The sequence below is a fragment of the Gambusia affinis genome, linkage group LG18, assembly GCF_019740435.1.
Source record: "Gambusia affinis linkage group LG18, SWU_Gaff_1.0, whole genome shotgun sequence".
Classification (NCBI taxonomy): Eukaryota; Metazoa; Chordata; class Actinopteri; order Cyprinodontiformes; family Poeciliidae; genus Gambusia; species Gambusia affinis.
Window position 1 is genome coordinate 18,548,511 of NC_057885.1, and position 23,936 is coordinate 18,572,446.

The 23,936-nt window shown below is 38.9% G+C and overlaps 1 protein-coding gene across 2 annotated transcripts in view; it reads left to right on the top strand.

Annotated features, from left to right (window-relative positions):
- The first annotated feature begins 2,413 nt into the window (after positions 1-2,413).
- Positions 2,414-23,936, top strand: part of sema4f (sema domain, immunoglobulin domain (Ig), transmembrane domain (TM) and short cytoplasmic domain, (semaphorin) 4F) — a 55,574-nt gene continuing 34,051 nt past the window's right edge. For both annotated transcript variants that reach the window (XM_044097399.1, XM_044097400.1), the window contains exon 1: positions 2,414-3,179. In XM_044097399.1, coding sequence (XP_043953334.1) covers positions 3,077-3,179 — 103 coding nt within the window. In that variant the 5' untranslated portion in view covers positions 2,414-3,076. The remainder of the gene's footprint in view (positions 3,180-23,936) is intronic.

Consider the following 23,936-nt stretch of genomic DNA (forward strand, 5'->3'; position numbering starts at 1 on the left):
AGGCCGACACATACATTAACCAAAGGAGTGCAGGGTCACGGATTGCAGTCTTTTTACATCAGGTTCTGAATATTAATGTGTGGGGACGAATAAGCAGCCGTGACAATCCCTTTAAAGCCCTGCTATTCTCTGGTTGGTGCATCTGGTTAATGTATGCTGATCTTTAGCTTAAATTTATGCAAATTTGGGTTTTTAGGTGATGTGCACTGTGATTTTTTTGGTTCCAGTCTCTGTGTTTCTCTATTTCCTTCTAAATATCTTAATACATTTTAAATGACTCAAATAATTAAAAAAAATATTTCTTTCTGCTTCACCTGTCCAGAAGGGGGCAGCACCTGTGCTTGCAGCTATCACCCTCCTCATGTGTCATCTTTAGGGAGGCACATTATTGTAAAAAGAAAAATGAAAAAAGAAGATTACATTTCTGTCAAAAAATAAAGACTTTTCTTACAAATTTGCTAGAAAAACACTATTTTTCTCTCAGAAAATTTCCAGAAAAAACAAGGAAGTTTCTGAGACTGAAAAGTTGAAAATCTTACCCCAGGTACACTCTAATTATTTCCCCAAAAGTCTTAAAAAAGGCTCTGAGCTCCAAAAGTCTGCAGTGGCTTCCCCAGATGAAGACGTCTTTTGTTGTACTGAGCGATGTTTAGCCATTCAAAAGTCATCGCCTGCATAAAGATGCGACACGCACAGCGTGAGATTAATCAGGCTCGATTAGAGATGGCGCCGCTCGCTTCTTAGCTCCCCTTAGCTTCTCTTAACCGTTGCTGCCACACCCTTGACCCTTAGCCCTGCTCCTCCTCTTCCAGCCCTCATCGTCTACCAAATCCTTTAATCTGGTCTCTTCGGTGACCCTTTCCTTTATTCTGTCGACTGGTACAAGTCTGTGCCCACGCCCCATGAAATCTGTTGGTCAGCGCTCCTAGCTTAGCCACTCTCCTCCTGGGAAGAAGAAGAAGAAGAGGGGGGGGAAGGAAGCAGAAAAGAGAGCTTATGGCTGGAGTACAATTAATCAAGAGAGATTAAAAAACAGACTGAGCGAGAACGACTGCAGTTCATTTTGCAACCTACTTTTTCTAGGATTGCTGTGTTTTCTGAACTTTTTGCTCCACTTCTGCCATAACTGCTACATATTTCAGATGTTGTGCCTCCTTCTGATGCTGTTTTATTGACAGAAATTGCAGAAATCACACCAGAGACAGTTAAAATTTAACTATGAAAGTTACCGTAGCATGTAATCAAGCCAGATTCTTAGCTTTACCTAAATTTACCTTTTCATTAAAAACTGACTCCATCCACACAAGTTTAAATTAACTAAAATGCAACATTCATTTGTTGAAAAGTTTAACATGGATTGATTTAAAGGCTATTATCAAGAGTGATTTAGTTTAGGGTTGTTATCAGTCATGAAGTTTTTGTTCCCAATATGGATGTGTTATTTCAGAAGACATATGAACCTCTTTTGATTCAAAGTTGTAGTAATAAAAAAGACAATGTCATATGCTTTGAAACTCAGTAGAAAAATAAATTGTGTTTTTAAGGATACTTTTAGCTAACGACTCTGGAAGGTCTAGTTCTTTTAGACCTCATTGCAGCATTTGATACTGTTGATCACAGTAGTCTTATCTCAAAGATGCAGAATTGGATTTGCCTCCTACGTACCTAAGTGAGAGAATATTTAAATTTGATGCAGAGAGGTTCCTCTGCACTCCAGCCCTCCTGTCATGCAGGATTCCCCAGGAATCAATTCTTGGTCCTCTCCTTTTCTTTGTACTGGTTCCATCTGTAGTCTTTCCCTAGAACATTTCTGCTTCATTCAACCCTCATTTAGCAATCTTGAAGACATCAAAACATATGTGACGCCAAATCTTCTGAGCTTCAGCGAAAGAAATACAAAGGTTACTTTAGTCAGGCTTAATAGTTCCTCACATAATGTGTCAACCAGATTATTGGCAGAGTTCAAACCAGAAGTACTTTTATAGTCTAAAAGATTAACTTACTCCATGGATCAGACTTATTTATCACATTTCCAAAGTGCTTCATTGGTTTGAAATCTGGAGGATTTGGAGTAAAAATCAAGACATTAAATTGTGATAGGCCTCTAGATGTCCATGTTCATGTTTATAACGCCGTTATGTTATTTTATTATAATAGTCAGTGATTTTTATATAGGCTACTTTCTTAATTTCTTAGCTTGTTTTGAGAAACATAAAACACTAAGCAACACTTTTCCAAAATGTGAATGATTTTGATGTTTTCACTATCAATTTTTTCTATAACATTACAGAAGATTTATCTATAAAACTGGTATTTTTCCTTATAAAATTGTTTGACTAAATCTCATGAAAGTCAGTCAGTTCAGGAGGAATTTTCTCTGGTCCTGAAGGAAATTAATCCTCTGCGCACCTGCCGGTGTGACATCACCAGTACACCTGGACTTCCCTCTCTCCGAGCTCGTGGGTGGGCGGGGCCACCGGCTTCCGCTCAGCGCTCGAGCGTCTTTGCTGAACACATCTTCAGCGCGAGCCGCTGTCACCGCGCTCCGTGTTTCCTGTGATCTGGTTCCTGCGCTCCGGACCGAATCGAATCCTCAAAGCGATTCTTCAAACATCCAAACATTTTTAGCTATAGAGGAATAAACGGTTTTGTTTCTTTTTTTCCAATTGGGACAGACTCGGAAACAGCAGGGCACAGAGCGGAGCGTGAAAAGCGAGGCTGTTCGGGTTATTATAGTCCGGGACAGTGGACATTATCCCCAGCAGAAGAGTATGGCACTTTGACTTACTTCGTTGCGTAGTTGTCCGGTATATTCAAATAAAGCTGCTGTTTTGCTTTATTGGTGGAATACAAACGCTTCACATTTGCACCGAGTGGATGCACTTCTTTCTGTGCGCTTTGTGCAGACGGCAGCTGGTGAAAAGACTAACCTGTAGGAGGAAAACAAAGTAAAACGCGTTTTTATTTCTCAGTTAGAATAAATCTGTTCAGGTGACGCTGTAAACCCGGAAACTGGATCAGAATGCTTGGTTGAAACGAGCCTGTTGGTGAAGTCAGATCTGCTGTAGTTTCGGGGATGGGAGACGGGATGACCCTCAGCGGTGTGCTGCTTGTTTTGGTCCCGATGTGGTGCCTGATGCCCGGGAACTGCCTCCCAGCGACTCTGGGCGGACTCAAAGGTGAGTACAATCTAGCTAGCAGAAGAAGTCAGCTGTTGGCGCATTTATCTTTTTACTTTGTATTTGTGAAATCAAAACAATCCAGCGTGCCATGAAAAGAGAGAGACTCCTGCAACTTTATGAAGTTTGCTTTTTCTAATTCACAATTTTCACTTACATGCAAAGGGTTGACCAAAAATGAAGCATGACATACGCCAGCAAAGGGCAATGACTTAAATTTCTCCTGCCACTTATTTTAACCCGACGGTTGTGTTTGTTGCCATGCGTTGCAGCCCGGTTTTACGCGCTCCAAAGCGCAGAGCCAAGCGGCTGCCTCCAGCCTTTGTTGCAGGAGTTGATAAATGGAGATTTCTGGCAAAGAAAGCAGGTGCCAGACCTATTCTGCTCCAACCCCAACAACAAGTGCGCTGGTTGGGCAGAAAGAAACTCAGAGCTGCAAGGCGGGTTGATCCAAACACGCGTCGGGCTAAGAATTTAAAGGAACAGTTCGCTCAAACGAGTTTTCTGCATGGAGGAAATCTATTCTTGTTTTGCAAGAATCGGCAAAGGTCAGGTTCTGCAGCTTTGCAAGGATTTATTGTTTTGCTCATGCTCAGTCAGTCGTGTTTCCAGCAGAATGCCTCAGTAAAATAATCTTTATCCTAATTTCAGTGAGGTTTGAAATGATGCAGAGTCAAAGGGTGATGTGGGGTGATAAAGATTTAATGTGACTTTGAATGAGGGTGAAGATAAGAAAATCATAGTCAAATCTCTTTGGTTGCATTATCAACAGATGTTCAGGGTTTTATTTCTCCAGAATAACAGCATCTAATACAAAAGTCACTCTTTGATTTTGTGAACCAAAGGGAGCTCTACTATAATTCGCTTTCTTTGAATCTGTTCATGAAATAGTTCAAGCAGTTTTTTCGTTTTTCTTTTTCTGTATTTGATGTCTTGTGGTTTAGTACAAGCCAGTTCCTTCTCTCTCCCCCATGTGATGGTGCTCATGTCTGGGTACAGCAAAAAGATTTAGAGGCTGCGTCACTCTGTCCGTTGACCATTAGGCTGCTCTCAGGTCACCTGACGGTATTAAAGGGCTTTGCTCCCTCTAGCTTTATTCACATCTACAATCTTATACTTGAAAGTTGCTTGTTTTTGAATGAAGCTGAATGAGTTAGGCAATGTTTTATATTATGATGGAACTGTGGACATATACACTTAGATTGAATGACGAGACATACGCCAGCAAAGGGCAATGAGAGGAATGTTCAGATATTTGGCACCTCAGAGTGGTGTCTCTTATTTTTCCAATAGGACATTTATAAATGAGGATATGCATTACTAGTTTGTCTGCATGCAATGCCTACTAGTTTCAGTCAAGTGTTTTTTTTTGAAGTGGAGAGCTGCTGCCGACTCTCAGCCTTCCTCTTACAGACTCATTTCACTACTGAACAACTCTCGAAGCTTATCACTCTTCTCCACCTACTGCACCTGTGTTATACCTTAAACTGAATTAAAACCTCATGCATATAGAGTCACTAAAGTAAGTGGAAGGAAAATGTGGAGAGGAGGATAAAGGATTCATTGGGTGTAAGCAAAAACGGTATGATGCAACTTCAAACCTACTAAGATATGATCTAAACTGGCAGACCAGAAAAGGAAAGCATCAAGAGAAGCAGCTAAGTAGACTATTGTAGCTCTGGAGGAGCTGCACAGAGATATGGCTCAGTTAGGAGAATCTGTTGATAAGAAAACCTCTGGAAATCTATAAAATACCCATAACAAGTCTTACATGCACAAAACATGCAGGACCAAGTGTGGAGGCCACTGGCACAGTGGAAACAACCAACTTGTGGAAGAAAGGTGTTCTGCTAAATGAGCAAATTCAGCTATTTGGCATGCAACATGATATGTGAGACTGAAAACTAACACTGCACATCACCCTGTTGACAGCAATCTAAGCATGAAATGTGATAAGAGTGGAAGGGAAGATGTATGGAACAAAATAAAAGGTAATCCTGGGAGAAAAGCTATTAGAGACGTAAGAAAATGGACAATGACTCTGAACATACAGCCAGAGCTTCCAAATAATGGTTTAGATCAGTGTTTGGGTGGCCCAGTCAAAGTTCAGACCTAAATCTTATAGTGAATTTGTGGCTGGTCTTTATAATTACTGTTCACAGATGTTGATATATCTAATTTATTTCAAACAAAGTAGAGAAAAAAATGGTCTCTAGATGTGCAAAGCTGGTAGAGTCACACCCCAAAAATACTTGTAACTGTAATTTTAGCTCACATTGGTTTAGTTAAAAAAATGACTGTGGTCATGAATGTAGACCTTTATTTGTGGGTATCTTGAAATCATTTCCTCTTTACAACAGTGTGCAAAAGTTCAAGGTGGTTGAACATGAAGGGAGTTTTTAAATCCACTCAGATGAGACTGTTGTTGAGAACTTGAAATGTTTCAGCTGCTGAGTTAAACAGTGATCATCTTTATAATGAAATGTCTAAAGACTGTGCTTACTTAAGCAGTATTACAGTGCACAAAAGCTTCTTATGTAAGACACAGTTGTTGGTATACACAGAAAGTCAGGTGATGTGTGAAGAATAACATCCAGGAAACATCCTGCTTCCCGGTGCTGTTCTTATCTACGTTGCTGCGGGAGTGAATGATCTGCATCAGAAATATGGTATTTCATGCAGATTCTGCACATTTTTATTCTTCTTGTAGCATCCGTTAGCATTGCTGATGTATTAGTGTTTGGAGATGGTTGTCGAAATTGCACAAGACATAATTGGTTTACCTTCAGGTTGAAGAAACCACTCTAGCTTACGCTGTTCCAGTCAGTTTCACTGGTTTAGCACCAGCTTTAATGCTTCTCACGTGAAACTCGTTAGGGAGTCACCAAACATGGAGCGTTGGAGGGGTCTGGCGCCCACCCGTGTAGTGACTTAATGGATCCTCTGATTTACGGTGAGAGAAATGAGAGCAATGACTTTAATTTTCCTGGCTGGTCAGGAGCTCTGTAGGTGTGTAAGCATGCTCTTGAGGCCACCCAGTGTCCACCGATTGTATCTCCTGAGTGGGCCTTCAAAACTATGTTTAATCTCTGTTTGCAGTCAACAGAAACTTTACAGAATCACCATTGAAGCGCAATTTCTCACCCTAGTAGCCATTAGATTTAAGATTTATCACCCTCTTGTGATAGTGATGGTTCCTTTGTGGTATTAGAGAAAGAGCTATCATTTTATTCCATGCTGCTGTATGTTTATGTCTGTTGTGGGAATGTGTGTACTTTTGGTGGTCATTAAAGAGGTCAGTGGTTCTTGGGAATTTCACATATATTTTGTGAGCTAAAACTTGACAGGATTATTCTCAGTTATGCTTGAATAATTCATGGGTTGAAAAGAATTGCATCTGTCTTTCTCTGGATCGATAGATGCAATCCTGCCAGACCACACAGTTTTAATTATACCAACTTTGTTATTAGACCTGACCACACAAATATCACTCTTTTTAATCTTTTTATGAGAACTGCTTTTAATGTCTGTATAAAGCATTACCTATCACTTTTCATTAAATTAGATGTATACGGATAATTCCAACATCTCCACACATTGTGTTTGTTAGTTGGTATGTTTGGCTGTACTTTCCCATTGCTTCATTGAAAAGGAAGTTTTCCGGATGGCTTTGAATTGTAACGGTTTGCCTTCCAAGTTTCCCAATTTCACATTTGTTGTGAATAAGCTTAATTTATACTTTTTGAAAGAACTGTTTGTCCTTTTGACAGGCTTGCACAATATGGCGGCTCCTGCAGTGTTAGTTTTTTTGAATAGATGGTCATGATGGTCATTACTCTTTGTCACTGCAGTATTTCCACAAGATTGTCATGGGATTAGACAAGAAATTTTGTAACCACTGATTTGAAGCATGCCTTGCCTGTGAGAATGTGGACCTCAGCTGATTATGTGTTTGGGTTGTTGCTGCATTGTTGTGTCCCCCTGGAGATTCTAATGTGGTTATACAAAGAATAATAAAAAAAAAAACAAACCTGCCTCTTCTTTCTTATCCCGCCATCCCATTGTCTGTTTCTCTGCCCCTCTGCTCCATCCGTCCTGGAAATGGAGCTGATGGGGTGTGGTGGAGCTAAGTGCTTCCAGGGGAATGGAGGAAGGCTTCACAAGTGCTTTTAGCTCTTCTTTCAACCCTGCCTGATAAACCCTTGTGTTTAAAACTGGGCTTCCTATCTTCCACTCTTTCCTGCTTTATCATAAATAGTTAGAATCGGCTTTCTGATGCCCAACTCTCATGCATATCATCTTATTTTTATTTTTCTTGTACAATGTCCATTGTACATATTTCTTCACATGTCGTCACTGTACAGCAACAAATTACAATGTATTTCATTCTGAATTTATGTATTTATTAGCCGGATGAGAGAGCAAATGTTGCAATATTGGTCCCCAATTAAACTGAGTCTACCAGACTGTCAGGTGTGAAAACACCATGCCAGCAATAATCTGTCAGATTTTACTCTTTGAATAATATCTGTTTTATGCAGCTTCTCACCTGTGGTTGTGAAATAAATATTTTAGAGAGAAAATTAGACAGAGAATATCAGAACATTAACAAGATAAGAGAGAGATTGAATGAATGAATGAGTGATCAGATGAGTGAGCTGTTTGCTGTCGCAGACCACCTACAGGAAATACTTCCTCACTCCTCTTTATGGTCGTCATCAAAGTTCATTAACTTTCTATACGCTCTGACTCATAATGGTCCCTCTGTAAAATCCAGACGTGGTCTCTGATACGCAGAAGTACACAAGAATTGTTGGCCATGCAAACCCTTTTGTTGTTTGTCAGTGGTGAGCCCACAGTGGCACTCCTGTGACCAAGAACCAAACAAATCAGAAGTCAAAGGTCACATACATATAATCAAAGTCAAGCAAATTTATGTTCCTTCCCAGTGGGATTGCATGATCTATACCATTCTTTTCACTGTTATGACTTTGCGTCTCTTGTTCCGTTTCGCCGAGTTCAGGCTTGGTGAACTTTCCGAACTGCGTGACGGGTCAACGACATGCTTGATGGATTCCAGCATTGTCTTCAGTCGTTCATTCATTCATCCCGCCTGCCTGGTTCTCACTCCCCCGTTCAAGAAAAGCTCATGAAATATTCGTGCCTTGTGTCAAAACCCGCCTTTTTGGAGAGTTAAGTATTCAGGAGTTGAGCAACGACTGCATTTCTGTGTATTACCTTCAGAGTGAAAGCGTTTATCAGAACCTCATTGGGATTCTCACCTGCTTTCCTCTTCTCATTTCCCTCGGCAGCTAGAAAATCCCATCTGATAGAAGGCGAGCTGAGTCCAAATAAAATGCATGGAGAGTGCTTTTCTGCATCTGCATGAAGAAAGCACACCTAAATTGTAGATGCCTTAAGCTGCTCATTTGTGTATTCTGCTTGTGAACTGGTATTTATTGCTATCTATCATATATATATCAGTTTTTAATCATGGCTTTGAACTCAAAGTAAAGTAAAAAGAGAACAAAAATGTGGCGAGACCGTTATCGATTGCTTAAGACATGTGGGATTTTTGAAGTATTTCTTTCAAATTGGGGTTGCGAGGAATGAAAAACAAGTGGATTGAGGTCAAAATGTTCCAGCAAATACGTGACAGAAACTAAGAGTTATTGATGACCTGAAAAAAATAGGGGAAGAGTAATTGATCTGTCTCAGTTAGGACAAAACAAACTAGACACAAATTGCCCGATACGCATCACGTGTTTGAAATGAGGTCAGAGGTCAGGCCGAGTCACTTGGCTGATTCTGAGACGCTGCATCCACTTAGCCTGTTAGCGTCTTTGCTATCTCAGACATCTGGACACACACGTACTCAGGTGCAGAGTTGGCGACTGTTTACTCAGACAGATTAAAGGTCCTGAATCAAGAAAGGTCATCAGCTAATTGACCTGTCAATTTATTAGTCTGCTTCTATCTGTTGGTGTGTGTGCATGTGTGTGTGCAGGTCATGCAGGACATTTAATAATGGAAAACCATGGATGTGAGGGCATGCTCCATCTAAATGCTACATAAAAAATTTCGCCTTCCAGATCTTGAGCTTTTTAGATTTTGATAATCGTTATATCTAATTACACTCCTACAATTGAATCTATAGGGGTGGAAAGAGATATAATAAAGTTTGTCACTGTGAGGTAAGCTGTGAGTGTTACTGTTTTAGGTAAGACAGAAAATAATTCCTAACTTGTCCTTTTGTGTTGACTGATACAAACTTTTAAATGGCTTGACTGGTAGCAGTTTGGTTAATCTGTAGAAAAATGAATGTTTGCAAAGCAAAAGTGCTGTAAAAACATCACCACTAGTAATACAATAGGCGCTAAAGTTAACTTTGTATTTTTAGCTTCTAATGTTCAGCTATGAACGTGTTCTCCTAGGACACTTTTAAATTTGATTATTGTGTAGGAAAAAGAGACAGTTTGACAGAGCAACTGACAAAATACAAAAGGTCTGTAAACACTGAGAATACCATGACTGGCTAGCTTTTAGCTTCCAACAATGCAATAATGACGATGCTAGCACCTGTTTCATTGATTTCTGGTTGTCAGCTAGCTGTTCCTACACCACTAACATGACAATAATGGACTGTTTTCATTTATCATTTCATGTTAGGAGAATGATGCACATAGTCCTGCCAGTACAGGAGAGTTTCTGTCTATCTTAAGAAACTAATGAAGACCCGACCCATCAGAGATTATCTCCTACTACCTACCTTCCCCCATCCCCCTCTGCTGCACTTTTTGGTTTTCCTGTGCTCTGTTCCTACAAGGTCACCTCTGACAAAACCTGACTTATGGTCTTTCCTGTAGATAGCTTATTGTTGGCTTGGATATTAACTGCACTTCTGAATCCTTATTTGTAGATCAAGTTGACTTAAGAAAAGCTTCTGTTCTGTTTTGTATCAACACTAAACTATTTACCGTAACATTTTTTTTAAAGAATGTGGACTGCATTTGATTGTCTAATCTTGTAAATTGAACTTTGATTCTTTAAGACATGTCTTGAGATTCATGAAAACCTCATTTTATTTTTGAAAATGCAAAAAAGGAGCATTTTAATTGCATTTTGGGAATTAAGACCACTGTCGTATGAGCATTAAAACTGCAATTAATCACTTACTGTGGATTCTTTAAAACACATTTTGTGAAGCATTTGTTCTGTTTAATGTTAGAATTCTTACTTTTTTCAAAAATATTGGTAAAATCTCATTTCATTCTCGTGAATCCAATATTTCCACCGTCTCATCTTTTGAGATAAACACATCATTTCACCTATTCGTTTGACTCATAATCACATGAGTTGCTGAACCTGAATGTATGCTTATTGTTGTGTTTGTGTTGGTCTTTATGTTTGACCTGTGTCAGCAGTACGGCAAGGGAGGAGGAGGGTAGAAACCAAAGGAAAACATGCACACTCTGATCCTCTACGCTCCCCTGAACCTTTTCCTGCTGGAAACGCACATAAACAAACACACACTTCATCATACCATGCTTGTTTTCAACCTTTTGATTCTTTCTTTCCATGTGGGACTTCATGAACAGCATGCTGTTGTCCTTGTGTCTGTATCGAAAGGTAGATGTATTAACCTAGTCAAATCAACGCTGCAGTGAGAAGTCAGCTTTTTTTTCTTAGATTTGTGCCTGCTGGCATTTTTTTTTACCCTCAGTGACAGCTGAAAAAGCCGCCGTGTGCAGACTACTGAGTGGAAACGTCTGGTTCAATTCAGTTTTACGCTCTTCTCATGGCACCGACACTAAAACAAAATAACAAGCTATGCCACACAGCAGCATGATGGCGTCCCACATACGTTCAAACACATTAAGTATGAAAAATATTCTTTAATCAAGTTGGTTGTGGCTCAGAAAGTCATTCTTCAGTCTAAAAATTACAACTTCCTGATAGGATATGTTGCTATGAGGTTTCTTTGGTCTAAAGCATAATCTCAACCTAAATTCAACATCTTGGAGCAATCTTGTTGAAATTTCTAAATCTTCTTATATTTTACAATGCACATAGGTGTTTGATGAACGGCTTGAGGAATTCACCTCAGAGCTTGGCTGTGATTGGTCAGAGTCACCTGCCTGTGTGGGCTGCTTTCTCCTACAAGTTTGCATTGTTGACAGTAAACACCGCGTCAGGGAAGTTGAAGGAAAGCTCAATAATCTGCTGTTTTCAGCGACAAACATCCCACAAATCCACCTGTAAATACCTTGATTTCAGGGCAGACTTAGTCTTGAAATAGTAGCTCAATTTTTAATGACATATGAACTTATATATGAGACATGAAAGCACCAGAAATTAGTCCAGAAGATAGATTTTTTTTTATTATCTTGTCCGACTAAATGTCTTCAAGTATTACTTTTTATTAAAACATTGTTTTCATTTGTCTGTGTTCAGATTTTCTTTCCACAAGTTTTAACATGGATTTATATATATTTTGCTTTTCAAAAGCTTGATAGTAAAAGTAGCGATGCACTGACCAGAGAATTTTACTGGTTTTACCGGTTTTAGTTGATTTTGATGTTTTGTTTTTAGAGCTATTACCATTCAAACCTTCTTTTTACCCCTTTTTTACCCCTTTGTGCTGTTTTTAATCATATAAGTCAAAAGAAGTGACCCCTTCTTCACACTGTGTAAGAAAGGCGTCGCTGTAAAACAGAGTTTTACTGTTTACAGAGTAAACAGTGTGTGTTTTACTGTTGGAAAATATAGATCCTTATTTTATGAGGTTTTAAAAATGCTGCCAGCATTTTCAAATCTTCCATTTTAAAAATAAGAAGGTTAAATGTTTAAATACGTGGAAAAAAGTGACCTGTTTTCCAAATAAATAGATGCTTATCCACAGGATGTGTTGTTTATTTACATATTTCTGAATGTGAGAAAGAAACATGTTCAGCAACGACCAGTCGTACGATGCATTATGCAACCTGGTTATAAAAAAGAGCAGCAGCTCATCTGTTGCTCACAAATGAAATCTTCAAAGAGAACCTGAGAAATGGATCTTTTAAATTAAACGAATAAACCAGCGGAGCTGCTGCTGTGTGTGAGAGTGTGTGTGTTTATAATGGACCCAGATCCATTTCCTCTGTGTGAATTATACCAGGTCTCCCTTTGGCAGGCTAGTAAATCAAAGCACCTCTCTTCACTCCTTCTCCCACAGTTTTTTATGCATGTTTGCGTGTGTGTGTGTGTGTGTGTGTGTGTGTGTGTGTGTCTTGGCAGTCACGTTTGGCACATATTGTATGAGGCCCATTTCATCCTCTCTCACACACATGCTTGCTCACACAATGACAGCTTGACAGTAAGGGCTGCCCTGCTGCGCCAACTTTGAATTCATTGATTGATCGAGACTTTCTCAACTGAAAGTTTCTGTGGTGTTGTTTTACACCCGTGTGTATGTGTTGGTTAAATCTCAAAGTCTATGCTGTATTGTTTATGTTTGTTATTGATTTCCAGTCCTCCTGTTTTGTTTTTATGCTGCTCTTTTGGCATTTTGACCTTCTTTCTCATTTGTGTCTTCTCACTGGAACGCGCACGCTTCTGTTTTTGTGTGCTAGCAGGACTGAATCAATGCGTGTGCATGGCAACACGGGGACTTAATGACAGGAAACAGGCTTAGGCAAACAAAAAGGAGAGCTGTCAGAAATCCTCCCCACCTCGCACACAAACGCTGTCGGATAAATGCCGCCGCAGACGTGTTTAAATACAGACGCTCACACAAAAAATAAAAAAAAGCAAAAAGTTTTGGTAAATATGTCTTTGCTTTCACAGTTGTACAAGTCTAGATTTAAAGAATTTTTCCTGAACATAAATTGGATGCAAAACAGGAAATAAATTAGTTAACAGTTTTAGCCTTGATTTAAAGGAGCTCAGTATTTTAATAAATCTTCGTGTCGTTCTTTACCATCTTCTCATGAATCCCCTGAATTACCATAATTTCCGGACTATAAGCCGCGACTTTTGTCTCATGCTTTCGACCCTGCGGCTTATACAACGATGCGGCTTATTTATGAATTTTTTCTAACGGCCAGTAGGGGCGCTGGAGCAGAAAAGGTAAGCGTGAGACAACTGGAATATATCTGTAGAGGAAGACTAATGTAACATCGTGCTTTGTGCATGAATAAAATTAGCTTGAACAGACCCTCATCATGGAGAATGCAAGAAGAAATGCATATGATGCAGCTTTCAAGTTAAAAGCAATCGAGCTGGCCGATAAAGAAGGAAACAGACACTGAGGAAGAAGACTTCCATGGTTTCAGTGCACAGGAGGAAGAGGATGACGGCTCTCCGTGACTTTTAGCCATATGTTATTTAAACCAGCCCTGTTAGCGCTGTTTTGCTATATTGCTGCTGTTCAGAATGAAAAGCTATGGCATATTATTAAAACTTTAAAAACACTTTCTGTGTACCGTCTTTCTTTGTAAATATCTCATGTTTCAATGTAGGCACATGCGGCTTATACACCGGTGCGGCTTATGTATGTACAAAATGTATTTCCTTTAAAACTGCAGGGGTGCGGCTTATAATCAGGTGCGTTCTATAATCCGGAAATTATGGTAAATCTACAATGCCAGATGTCCCTCACTGTTGTTCACCGACACTGACCTGCCTCAGCCTACCATCTAGAGTTATTTTATTTTTTTTTTATTTGTTTATTATGTAGATTATTTATTAGAAAATCAAGTCTTCTTAATGTTACAAACCTTCATGCAGAGGTTTAGTTTCCAGGACGTTCTGCAGCACCGAGTTCAAGGCTTTTGTTTATTCCCACAAGCTGCTGGAGGACAGCTATGTAAGGGAGGGAGATTGACCTCAAATTCTGTGCAAGACAGTGTGCTGATAATCCAAAACAGTCCTCTGGGTTTCATTTGAAATACTTCTAGAAAACTAATTTTAAAGGCAGGAGTATTCCTTAGATATTCTGCTGCCAGTGTAGAGGTCCACCTTCATAAGGATGTCAGCATCATTAAAACAGAACTCGGTTTCCTGTCAGAGATTGTTGAAAGACGCTCTGAGTCAGTGGACGGCACATTTTTTCGCAGGAGCCACTTATTTTCTGACTTGGGTTTATAATCCAGTTTATGAATATTTGTTACCCTGCACCTGCTTGTTTCTCTGATAAGAAAAAACTGTTCATGGTTAAAATGCTTCCATTTGCAAAGTTGTTCATGTTGAGCTGTTGTGCTGAGCTAAATCAGTTTGCAGTAGAAAACATTTGCTTCTCTTTGGGTTAATATACTTTTACACTTACGTTGCTTAAGGTGTATATTTTTAATCTAATCCAGTTACTCTTAACCATGGGATGCAACACTTTTCTTTGGTACAGTTTTCAGGTATTTGACAAAATCAAAACCATTGACTTAAATTAATTGTATCACATCTATTTGTGTGTCCAAGTGTTTTCTTTTTCATGCCTAATATGGACCTTTACTGATAAAGTTACTTCTGCAAAATAGTGATCCTAATGGCGACCCACGTTCAGTACAGTGGAGAAAAGCATCATCTTTGGAGGCATTGGAGAGAGTTAGAGGAAAGATTTGAGTACAGATTGAGTTAAGGGCAACCGAGAAGTTTAATGCCTCTTTGGGACCTTTAGTTGAAAAATTACTAATCTTCTGAGGGTAAATTAATCGTATGGGTACAAAAACGCTGAGCATCATCTCTAGCTTAGTTAGGGTTAAAGAAAAGTGGTGAATTAAAGATTAAATTAAGGTTAGATAATGCGGTCAATTATACAACCTGAATGGAAGTTGGTTTTACAGTAAGGATAGCTGCACAAGCTTATATTTGCTCGTGCTTCTGTGGACAAACTGCTCATTAAATTCTTGCTTCTCCAATCCCTATACCTCCCCTTGGTCTCCCTGTTCTGCTGTCCTTATTGTGGTTTCTTTTAATTGGAGTCTGAGGTGGTAATTACAGGGAAGGAAAGGGTGGGAGGAGGGGAAGGTAGGAAGCAAAGGGTGAGGAGACAGAGGGGAAGCAACAAGAAGGAGTTGGAAGGAAAAGAGGTGTTTGGTTTGGATGAAAGAGGAGAATGAAACACCTTTTTAAGTAGGTCAGTTGTGCAGAACTGACCATAAAACATTTTATTCTTTGGAATTTGTGTAAAAAGTTTCATAGTGTAGATATTCTGACTTTATCCTAAAGTTGGATTTGCGCTGAATAGTCAAATAGTCTGATAGGCTCTTGTGAATCATTTGTACATAATTACTTTTATGTGAAATTACAAAACAAAAACAACACATTTGGCTTTAAAAACTGATGCAACTTTTTCACTCCATTGTTTGCCTGTATTTGTTTTTCATTCGTACATAACTCCCACATGTGAATTCTGCTAAAACCTCAATTCTACATCCGGTTTGAGTCGCTGTTTGCGTATTTTTGTGCAAGCTGTCTGCAGGGAGTAACCTGTGTTAAATGAGGTACAGTCAGCGCCCGTTCCCTCCTGCTGTCTGGAACGCTCACACACGTTCACGCCCAACATGGCTGAAAACCCACCGCGCTGTAAGGATACATTAATGCTGATCCACATTATCATAATTGAGGTGTCTGTGGAGCCTGTTTGTGTATTTTGTGTGTGCGTGGCTGTGCACCCATGGGGAATACAGATGCAGCGAGAGAGGGTCTTTAGTGCCAGACAGACACTGTACTTTCATCTTTTAGCTTAACATTACAATGAAGGACAGACCATGTGTGTTTGTGAGTGCGGTAAATCATAGGCTGGGAAAGCCTTCTGAAAGCATTATCACTGATCTAGAAAGCATATCAACATTACAAAGCTCTACATGGACACTCCATGGATGTAGATGGTGCTTTCACACTAAGAACACATCAACTGAGCTTTTGTTTTGATTATAATCACGATCAAAGCTCCAGGAAATTGCAGACAACACATTTCTTGTTTAGTTATTAGACCAGAACTGCATGTTTTAAAGGTTTAAACTCTTGAATACAGGGAGAGTGAAGCTTCTGGATACTGATCTAGATGTGATTTAAAGATACAATTAAGGGATTTGAGTGACCTCACTCCTCAGAGTGTGCCATCAGACAGCATCATGACACCACAGCAGTCCCTGTCTTGGTGAATCTCATCAGATTAAGTGCTTTTATACAATGGGTACATGGAGCAGAATGAAAATTACATCCCTGCAGTCCAGAGTTGATTAATAAAATACTGCCTCGATATGCAGAGGCTGCCTAGAAAGGTACAGGCATTGAAAGGAGACACAAATCCAGCCGGGTTTTCAGACACGGCCCTTTATCCTTGAATATTAGGATGACATCATAATCTGTATGAGTCACTGAACAATTTTAGATTTCATCTGAAGTAGTGGTCTCTAAAACTTTTATGCTTTTGACCCACAAAATAGCAGAGTTAAATTAACTACTGGTTGAGTATGCAAGCATTCTTATTAAGTCACTTTATCGGGGATGTAATGGCAACACAAACAGCATCTACAGCTGCCATATGTTCTTTCTTTTTGTTTATATTTAAGGGCAGGATGGAGTTTGCATACTTTTATGTATTGGTTCTCTCCTGGTACTCGTACCGTTCAAAATATTAATGTCAATTTAACCGGTTACACTACATATATTCCTCTCCTCTGCAACCTCATCCAGTTCCCGCCGGGAAATCCAAAAGTAATTCCAGGTCTGATAAGATGCAGTACGAAATCCTGCCTTACATTTCTGTGCTGACCCTACAACAAGCTGTGCAGTAGATTCCTCCAAAGCCAGAGACCTTCCTTATCACACGACCCCAGTTGTCTCCTTTTGATGCATCAGAACAGCATATCTCTGAAAATTTAGACATGTCTCCATCTTATCTTTGGGTTGGTGGTTAACTTTGCTTCAAAGCAAGCCAGTCTCACACTCAACCCTAATGTTTCTTGTTCTTCATGCGAAGATAAAAAGAAAACATTGTCTCCTGAGCTTTTATTTTTTTATTTTGGCTGTTTTGCTGATGTTTTACCGAATGTTCATGTTCGTAATCTGTTCCATTCTTCTGTCTGTATCCACTTTTTGTAATTGTAAACACATGAAAAGCAAAGGCTTAATTATTACTCTCAGCAGTAGCGATGCATCAATCCTCAAATTGAAAATTTTTTTTGTATGGGTATTTGTGACAATGTTCCTGATCCATAAGGACAGCTCTATTCAGTCTAATTCTATGCTTTATACTCTTCATGACATACAAACATTTTGAATTAATGCAGCACAGTTTTTCTGTATCGGATCGATTTTGGCCAATATTACACCTCAGATCTGTATCAAAAGCAAAAAAGTGGATCGGTTCTGTTCTTTTAACTTTTTATATTAGCAATGATGAGAGAAATTAATGTTGGATTTAAACCAAAACAAAACATTTATTCTGGTTTAATTCAGAATTACCACCTCTCCCAGGGAAGGAACCTGAAACACAGCTGTTTCTTTTACCTGAACTTAAAACAAATATTACTCTGCTACGTCCGTGTATGTCAAAAGTAACAAGTCGGACTTGAAATAAAACCGGTATTGACCTCATGATGGTGTCACCACAATGATTTGACCTGCTGTGTCTGTAAATAAAAGTCTGCATAGTTAGAAAACTAATTGGTAACTGAGAGAGGAGGAGCTATTTATTAGGGCAGCAGGAAGAGCTTGGCTTTTGCTCTAATAGTAAATAAAATAAAGCTTTGTAATTAATGTCACTAAGAGGGGATGTGGATTTATCCCACCCTGACATTCGGATGAAGCTGAACTGGGTGTGCTCACAGAGGGACGAAGGGGAGGCGGGGTGTAAAACCACTAATAAGCTTTAACTTTTGAACCTTACGTCAGTTACTTTGATAATGAGTTTTCTAAAGCAAGTGTGTGTGTGTGTGTGTGGTACTCTGCTTGGGGGTGGTAACCTAATGAAACATTGAGTTAATGTATTAACTGCTTATGATTATGACGTTCTGTTTTGGACCAAGTGCACACAAAGAAGGCTTACTAGTTAACAGTAGCACCTTGACTTTCCTGTTGTTTACTTTACGTTTTCCATGTTTAATTATTAACATTACTAATGGTTTACTTATGAATGGAGCTGTTATTTACCTATCCCAGCACCAATTAATGAGTCACACCATGTGTTGAATGAACCTTTATAGTCGGAAATCTCCAAAATATCACATCAATTAACTGAACTAAGCCCCATTTTCTTTTTAATGTAGCGTTTTATAGACATGCAGGTAACCAAAAGTGCTTTGCTAAGCCAAGAAGATCCTGGGGTTTATTTATTAAAATAACATATATTTCAGCTTTGCTGTAAGTATTCAAACTAAACTATCCAGGAGCATTTTTTTTTGTAAGCTGTTAGGATAATTGCCGCAGAATGAAATAAAACTCATGCTTGTGGAAATCAAATGCATAAATCAGCAGAAATGTGTTTATGAGACCATGAAAGAGCTGAAAATAAAACCCTTGAAATTGGTGGTAAAATAAGCAATTGTAGTGATTAAGCTATGAGGGCACAGTCTCCTAATAAACCCTACAAATGACACTTACAGCAATGTTTATAGTGGAAAGAGTGCGACTGGTCAGGCTGCAACCCGCTGAAGGTCGACCAAAGATGTGAAAGACATGTTTTTATATTTTTGTTTAACTGTTGGAGGAGCTTGTTTCTGAGCAAATAATGCAAGGGCACGTGCTGGCTTTTGTATTTATAAGTCTGTATACAGTCAGTGTCACTTTGGATGTCACGGCATGGGTGTGTTTGTTTTTGTCACCCTGACTCGTTTGCATGGGGAATGTGAAGGGAGTTTGCATGTCATTGTTGCACTTTAAGCAGAGACGCCCTCAGAGGTACTTGGAAAGGAGGAAGGTTGATACATAAAGGCATAAAAAAAGCTTACTCATTCTTTGGGGTTTTAGGTTTTATTTTGGTTTACGCACAAAATAAGAAAGACGGTAAATTTCTCCACAACATATGTTGCAATTCTTGGGAAGATAAAAAAAGCCAATGTGAGGGAGTTTAGAGAAGTTAATGATAATCCTGATCAGTGACTTTGTTGAAACAGAAAAAAAGATATATGAATCACCTTTAGTATTTTAGCCGTGTAATTATATTCTAGTGTGCCTTGTTCATTTTATTTGAATAAAATTTTATTTTATTTTAATTTTCCATGTAGATCACATTGACCTGTTGTTACTATCATGGCTTTTATTGTCATATTTTGCATGGGTGGAGTGGGACCAAAAAGCAGACAGAAGCTTAGGAGGGTCAATTTGAAATCTTTAATAAAATTACAACTCTTACAACTGGAGAATAATAAAAACAGGACATAAAAAAGAGTAAAAGGCAGCTGAATAGACAGGGTAACAGAAGGATCCAGCCAAGAACAAGGAAAATCCAGGTTAAATACAGAGTTTGATTTGTGACAGGAGACAAGTGGCAACTGTGAGAGAAATCAAACAGGGAAGGAAGATGAATAATAAACAGGGAGGATGAACTAGGACTCAAATAAGTTACAAATCAAGAGGAAAAACACGTATAAAAAATGCAATAATAATAAACTGAATATGGTTATATTTGTTGAGCAATAGAAAGGAAAACAAACATATTAATGTTAATGCTCCATGTTTTTTTATGTTTGTTTACGTATGTGGTGACTTCATGTCACCAAGCATAATCAGTCTGTTCAGGACGTCTCTGTTGTCAGACACCAATAAAGATCTCCAGTAACATGCATCACTAATCTTAAAATAATATAGTTGACAGGAAACCGTTTTGCACAGATACAAGAACTGAAACATGTCCTTATAAGTGCATGTGTGACGGTGACATTACTGATATATAATCAGATTCTGCTCTTCTTCCTCAGCATGTTGACTTACAACTAAAAGGCGCTGGCGGACAAAGCGACGCTTGTTGGGTCAACCACACACACACACACCCACACACACGCCTACACGCACACAGACACACACACACACACACACACACATATGGATATTTGTATTTAGCAGGAATGAGCTTAGGGTCATTAATCTTGCTTTGGAGCAAACCAGCTAAATTCAACATTGTGCAGGCCCTGAATATTCATGTTTAGAAACGGAGCTGATGGAAAACAGCCAACAGTTGTGCTCTGAATGTCGCCTGTCTTGTTTTTCTTCTCGGATCCATTTCCTTTTCTTTCTCCGTGTTTACTATTTTTCTGAAAGAAGGTGGAAGCTTGGCTCCACCCACTAGGAGTATTCCCACACAGGTGTAGCCACATGTTTGCATGCTTTCAGTTGTTGGAATGTTTGACTTCAAGCCGGATGGAACAGCTTCACTGGAATAATACAGTTTTTTTTTTTAGGTCATTAATCATAATTAACTCACATTTGTATGACCATTTAATGAAATGAATCTGTTTGTTCATCGAAAACATGATCACAAAACAAACGAAGTATTGCAGATGAATGTTCAGGTGGTAAACATGGATTTTGTGGTGTGAATATGCTGTGGTAAAGAGGGATTTTGTGGCCTAGTGCAGATTAAGAGGGTAGAAGAGATTAACGTGCTTCTGATTCACAATGTTGGCCAAAACCTTCTGACCTCGACTCACTATTGTCTGAGATGAGCTGAGATCTGCGTCGGTGTTTCGTGGTTTTGATGCATAACCAAGAAGCTGTATTTAAAATTGACAAATTTTATCTTTGGTGTTAGAAACCAGCACCTAACTTATTGAAAGTGAACAACTGTGGACTTCAGCTGCTTTAAATGTTAGTTTCAGTAGAAAATTGCAAATATACTAAAGTAAAGGCACTAAAATTTAACCTGCTACATTAAACTACAGGTGAAATGTCACATTGAAAACATCTGCTGGAGCAGTTTCATGTAAATATACTCTGTCTCTTTTAAAGACTATTAGGTAGCAAAATGCAGTCTACTTCTGTCATTTCTTTTTCTATGAATATTAAAACTAAAACATAACCAGTTCTTTTTGAAGATAAAATTTGTTTTCATCTCTGGAGGTAGAGATGAAAGCAGCTGCCTTTCAAATAACAGATGAGCAGAATAAAGAGAGATCATTTTTAAAAATGCAAGTTTTTATTTTTATTTCACTCTTGAATAAATGATTTATCTGAGTTCTGCTTGTCTTATACAATCAGTCAGGGTTATGTGAAAGGTTTACAGAGGGACATACGTTTTATGGAAGAAAACCCCCAAGTTTCATCCACATGAGAACATTGTTAACATTGTTTTCATCTGCCATTAATCAGAAACAATATTTTAAGAGCCGGAACTTGTTTTCTTCAGAAACCAAGTTTTTGAAATTATAGTTTTGTGCCTTTGGTTTGATAACCAATGCACACCAGTCCCAAACGGCAAGTTGTAGATTGAATGTTTCATGTCTTCTTCTCTGTTTTAATGCATTTCTGTGACAACAGCATCACATACAGGCCTGGAATAGTTACTACACTGTGTTGCATTATTTTTGGGTTTCTTGAGTATTTATATATTTAAAGTAAGGTTGGGACTTGAACATATTCATTACCATATATTAATTACCTAGATTTTACATTTGGTACATCTGTAGATCTGATGCAACAGCGACATCCACGTAACCTTAACAATAATACCCTGGAAAAGGTTATTATTGTGTTCAAGTTGTGCTAAAAGAAATTAGCCCATCATTGAAGTTATACAAACCAAAATTAGAAAAATGCTCAATGCTAACGATGTTGCAGCAGCAAGATTTTCTTCGAAGACATTGAGGTTCCTAAAATACTTGACAGACAAGTACCCATAATGACACTTTGCACCAATCTGATAATTGAACAACCTGAATAACAGATTAAAAGAATAAATACCTTTGTTGTTGAGCTCAGATGTCTGTTTAATCAATAATTTAACACCAACATAGATTTTTGAACTGGAAATGTTTCTTACAGACCCTCCAATTGACTTAATTAAGGAATTACTAATTTGAAGAAACAAATCCAAAGTCTTTTTTCTATTATTGTTTTTTTAGAAAATGACAATAGAAAAATGCCTTTTTAAAAACACAAATGCCTCGGGGAGACGAGGCTTAAGTGAATGCTACAAAAAGGAGCCAGAAAAGACCAAAAGTCAGAAAGTTAAGATGTCAAGTTCTGTGGAGCGATTGCAGTTTGAGAGGCTCCTCCTCCGTCTCCCCGTCTCTCTCTATCTGTGTGTCTCAGTCTCTGCCTTTGGGTTTAATCAGCCAGACAGTGGCGTGAACCCGATCCAGGGCAGAGAGCTCTCATCAGTGGACATTAATCTGTGTGACAGGGGCTTATTAGATAAGAGTGGTCTCCCCTGCTGGCTTACACTGTGGATGGAGCCAGTCCTGACAGAGAGATGTGGCTGAGGGAAACTTCGCTGTGCAGGGAGGGCATGTGAAGGAGAGGCGGTGATTTAACTTTAAGAAACTCGTCTGCCCCAGAGGGAGCAGAAATTGGATAGAGGAGAAGAAGGAAGGGATTTATTCTTGTTTGGTCTGACCTGGAGGTAAATTGGAAGCGCCGGGGAGATCGAGCGCCTGTGTTTGGAAGGTCAACAGCGGCTCCATACGCTGCAAAAGCTGCAGCACTCCATGGAAATATCGTTACAACTCTCTGTAAATTAGAGTGTGTGTGCTTTTCTTCCTCATCTGGTTGCACACTGTCCTCACACAAGGATGACTGATCTCTAATGCAGATTACGTAATCATGCAGCAGCTCTCCAGAGTTTTGGCATCACAGTGTCTCCTCGGGCAAAACGAAAATATGATGACATTTACTCTTTCAGTTTTTCTCCTCAGTTTGAGCTGCTTAGTTGCTGTCTTTTTTTATGCCCAGCTGTACGTGACTGACTTCATTTGACTTGTTCAAAGTTGTAAACTGAAATGAAAGTAATTCATCTCTGTTGAGTCACACGTCTTTCTATCAACACTGATTAAGACAAGACAATGAACCAGAATGCAGTGTGGACAGTTTTGAAACCTGTCTGTTCACATATGTTCCAGATAGTGATCTGTTTTTTTCTTTTTTTATGCAACAATGAAGTGACGAGCTGTCGGCAGCACTTCAGTTACAGGGAAGATGTTCCTAAAGGTGATTAGTTTTAGGCTGATTTTGGCTTTGCATATTCAGAATATATTGGTGTTATGTATTTGTGTGACAAAAGCCTTGTGCAGCATGTATTTCCTTCTGGGGATCATTTTTTTTAATTAGCAGATGGAAGAAAATTAGTTAATAGTGTAACGGCTGAAGTAATTGCAGGTTGAAGTAGGTCACCTTAGCAACACAGTAGCATAAAGGTTGCTACTGTTTGGTTTATCAGAAACTGAGGTATTTTGACGTAAGCTGAAGATGAGTTAAGCTCTTTATCTGGACGCCATTAATGAATTGTCTAAAGGTGTGTACGCTGTCGACGTGTAGAGGAACAATATGTGCTGGAAATTCAAATATGGGTGTCAACAAAAATCACAACACATCGTGCACAGGTCTGACTAGCATTGTTTTGCACGCTCTGTCAGTCATTTCATTAATTTCTGCTGCTGTAATCTTTGTGTCTTATTTATTTGTTTGTTTACAGAAATAGGGCTGCACAATAAGCCGTTATGCAATTGCAAAATTATTGTGGAATAATTTGGTGACGATGTAGATTATGATTAACCCACATTCTCGGGACTCTTCTCCTTCTCCATCAGGGCGACTAGTCAGGGGTTTTAGCATCTTGGTCAC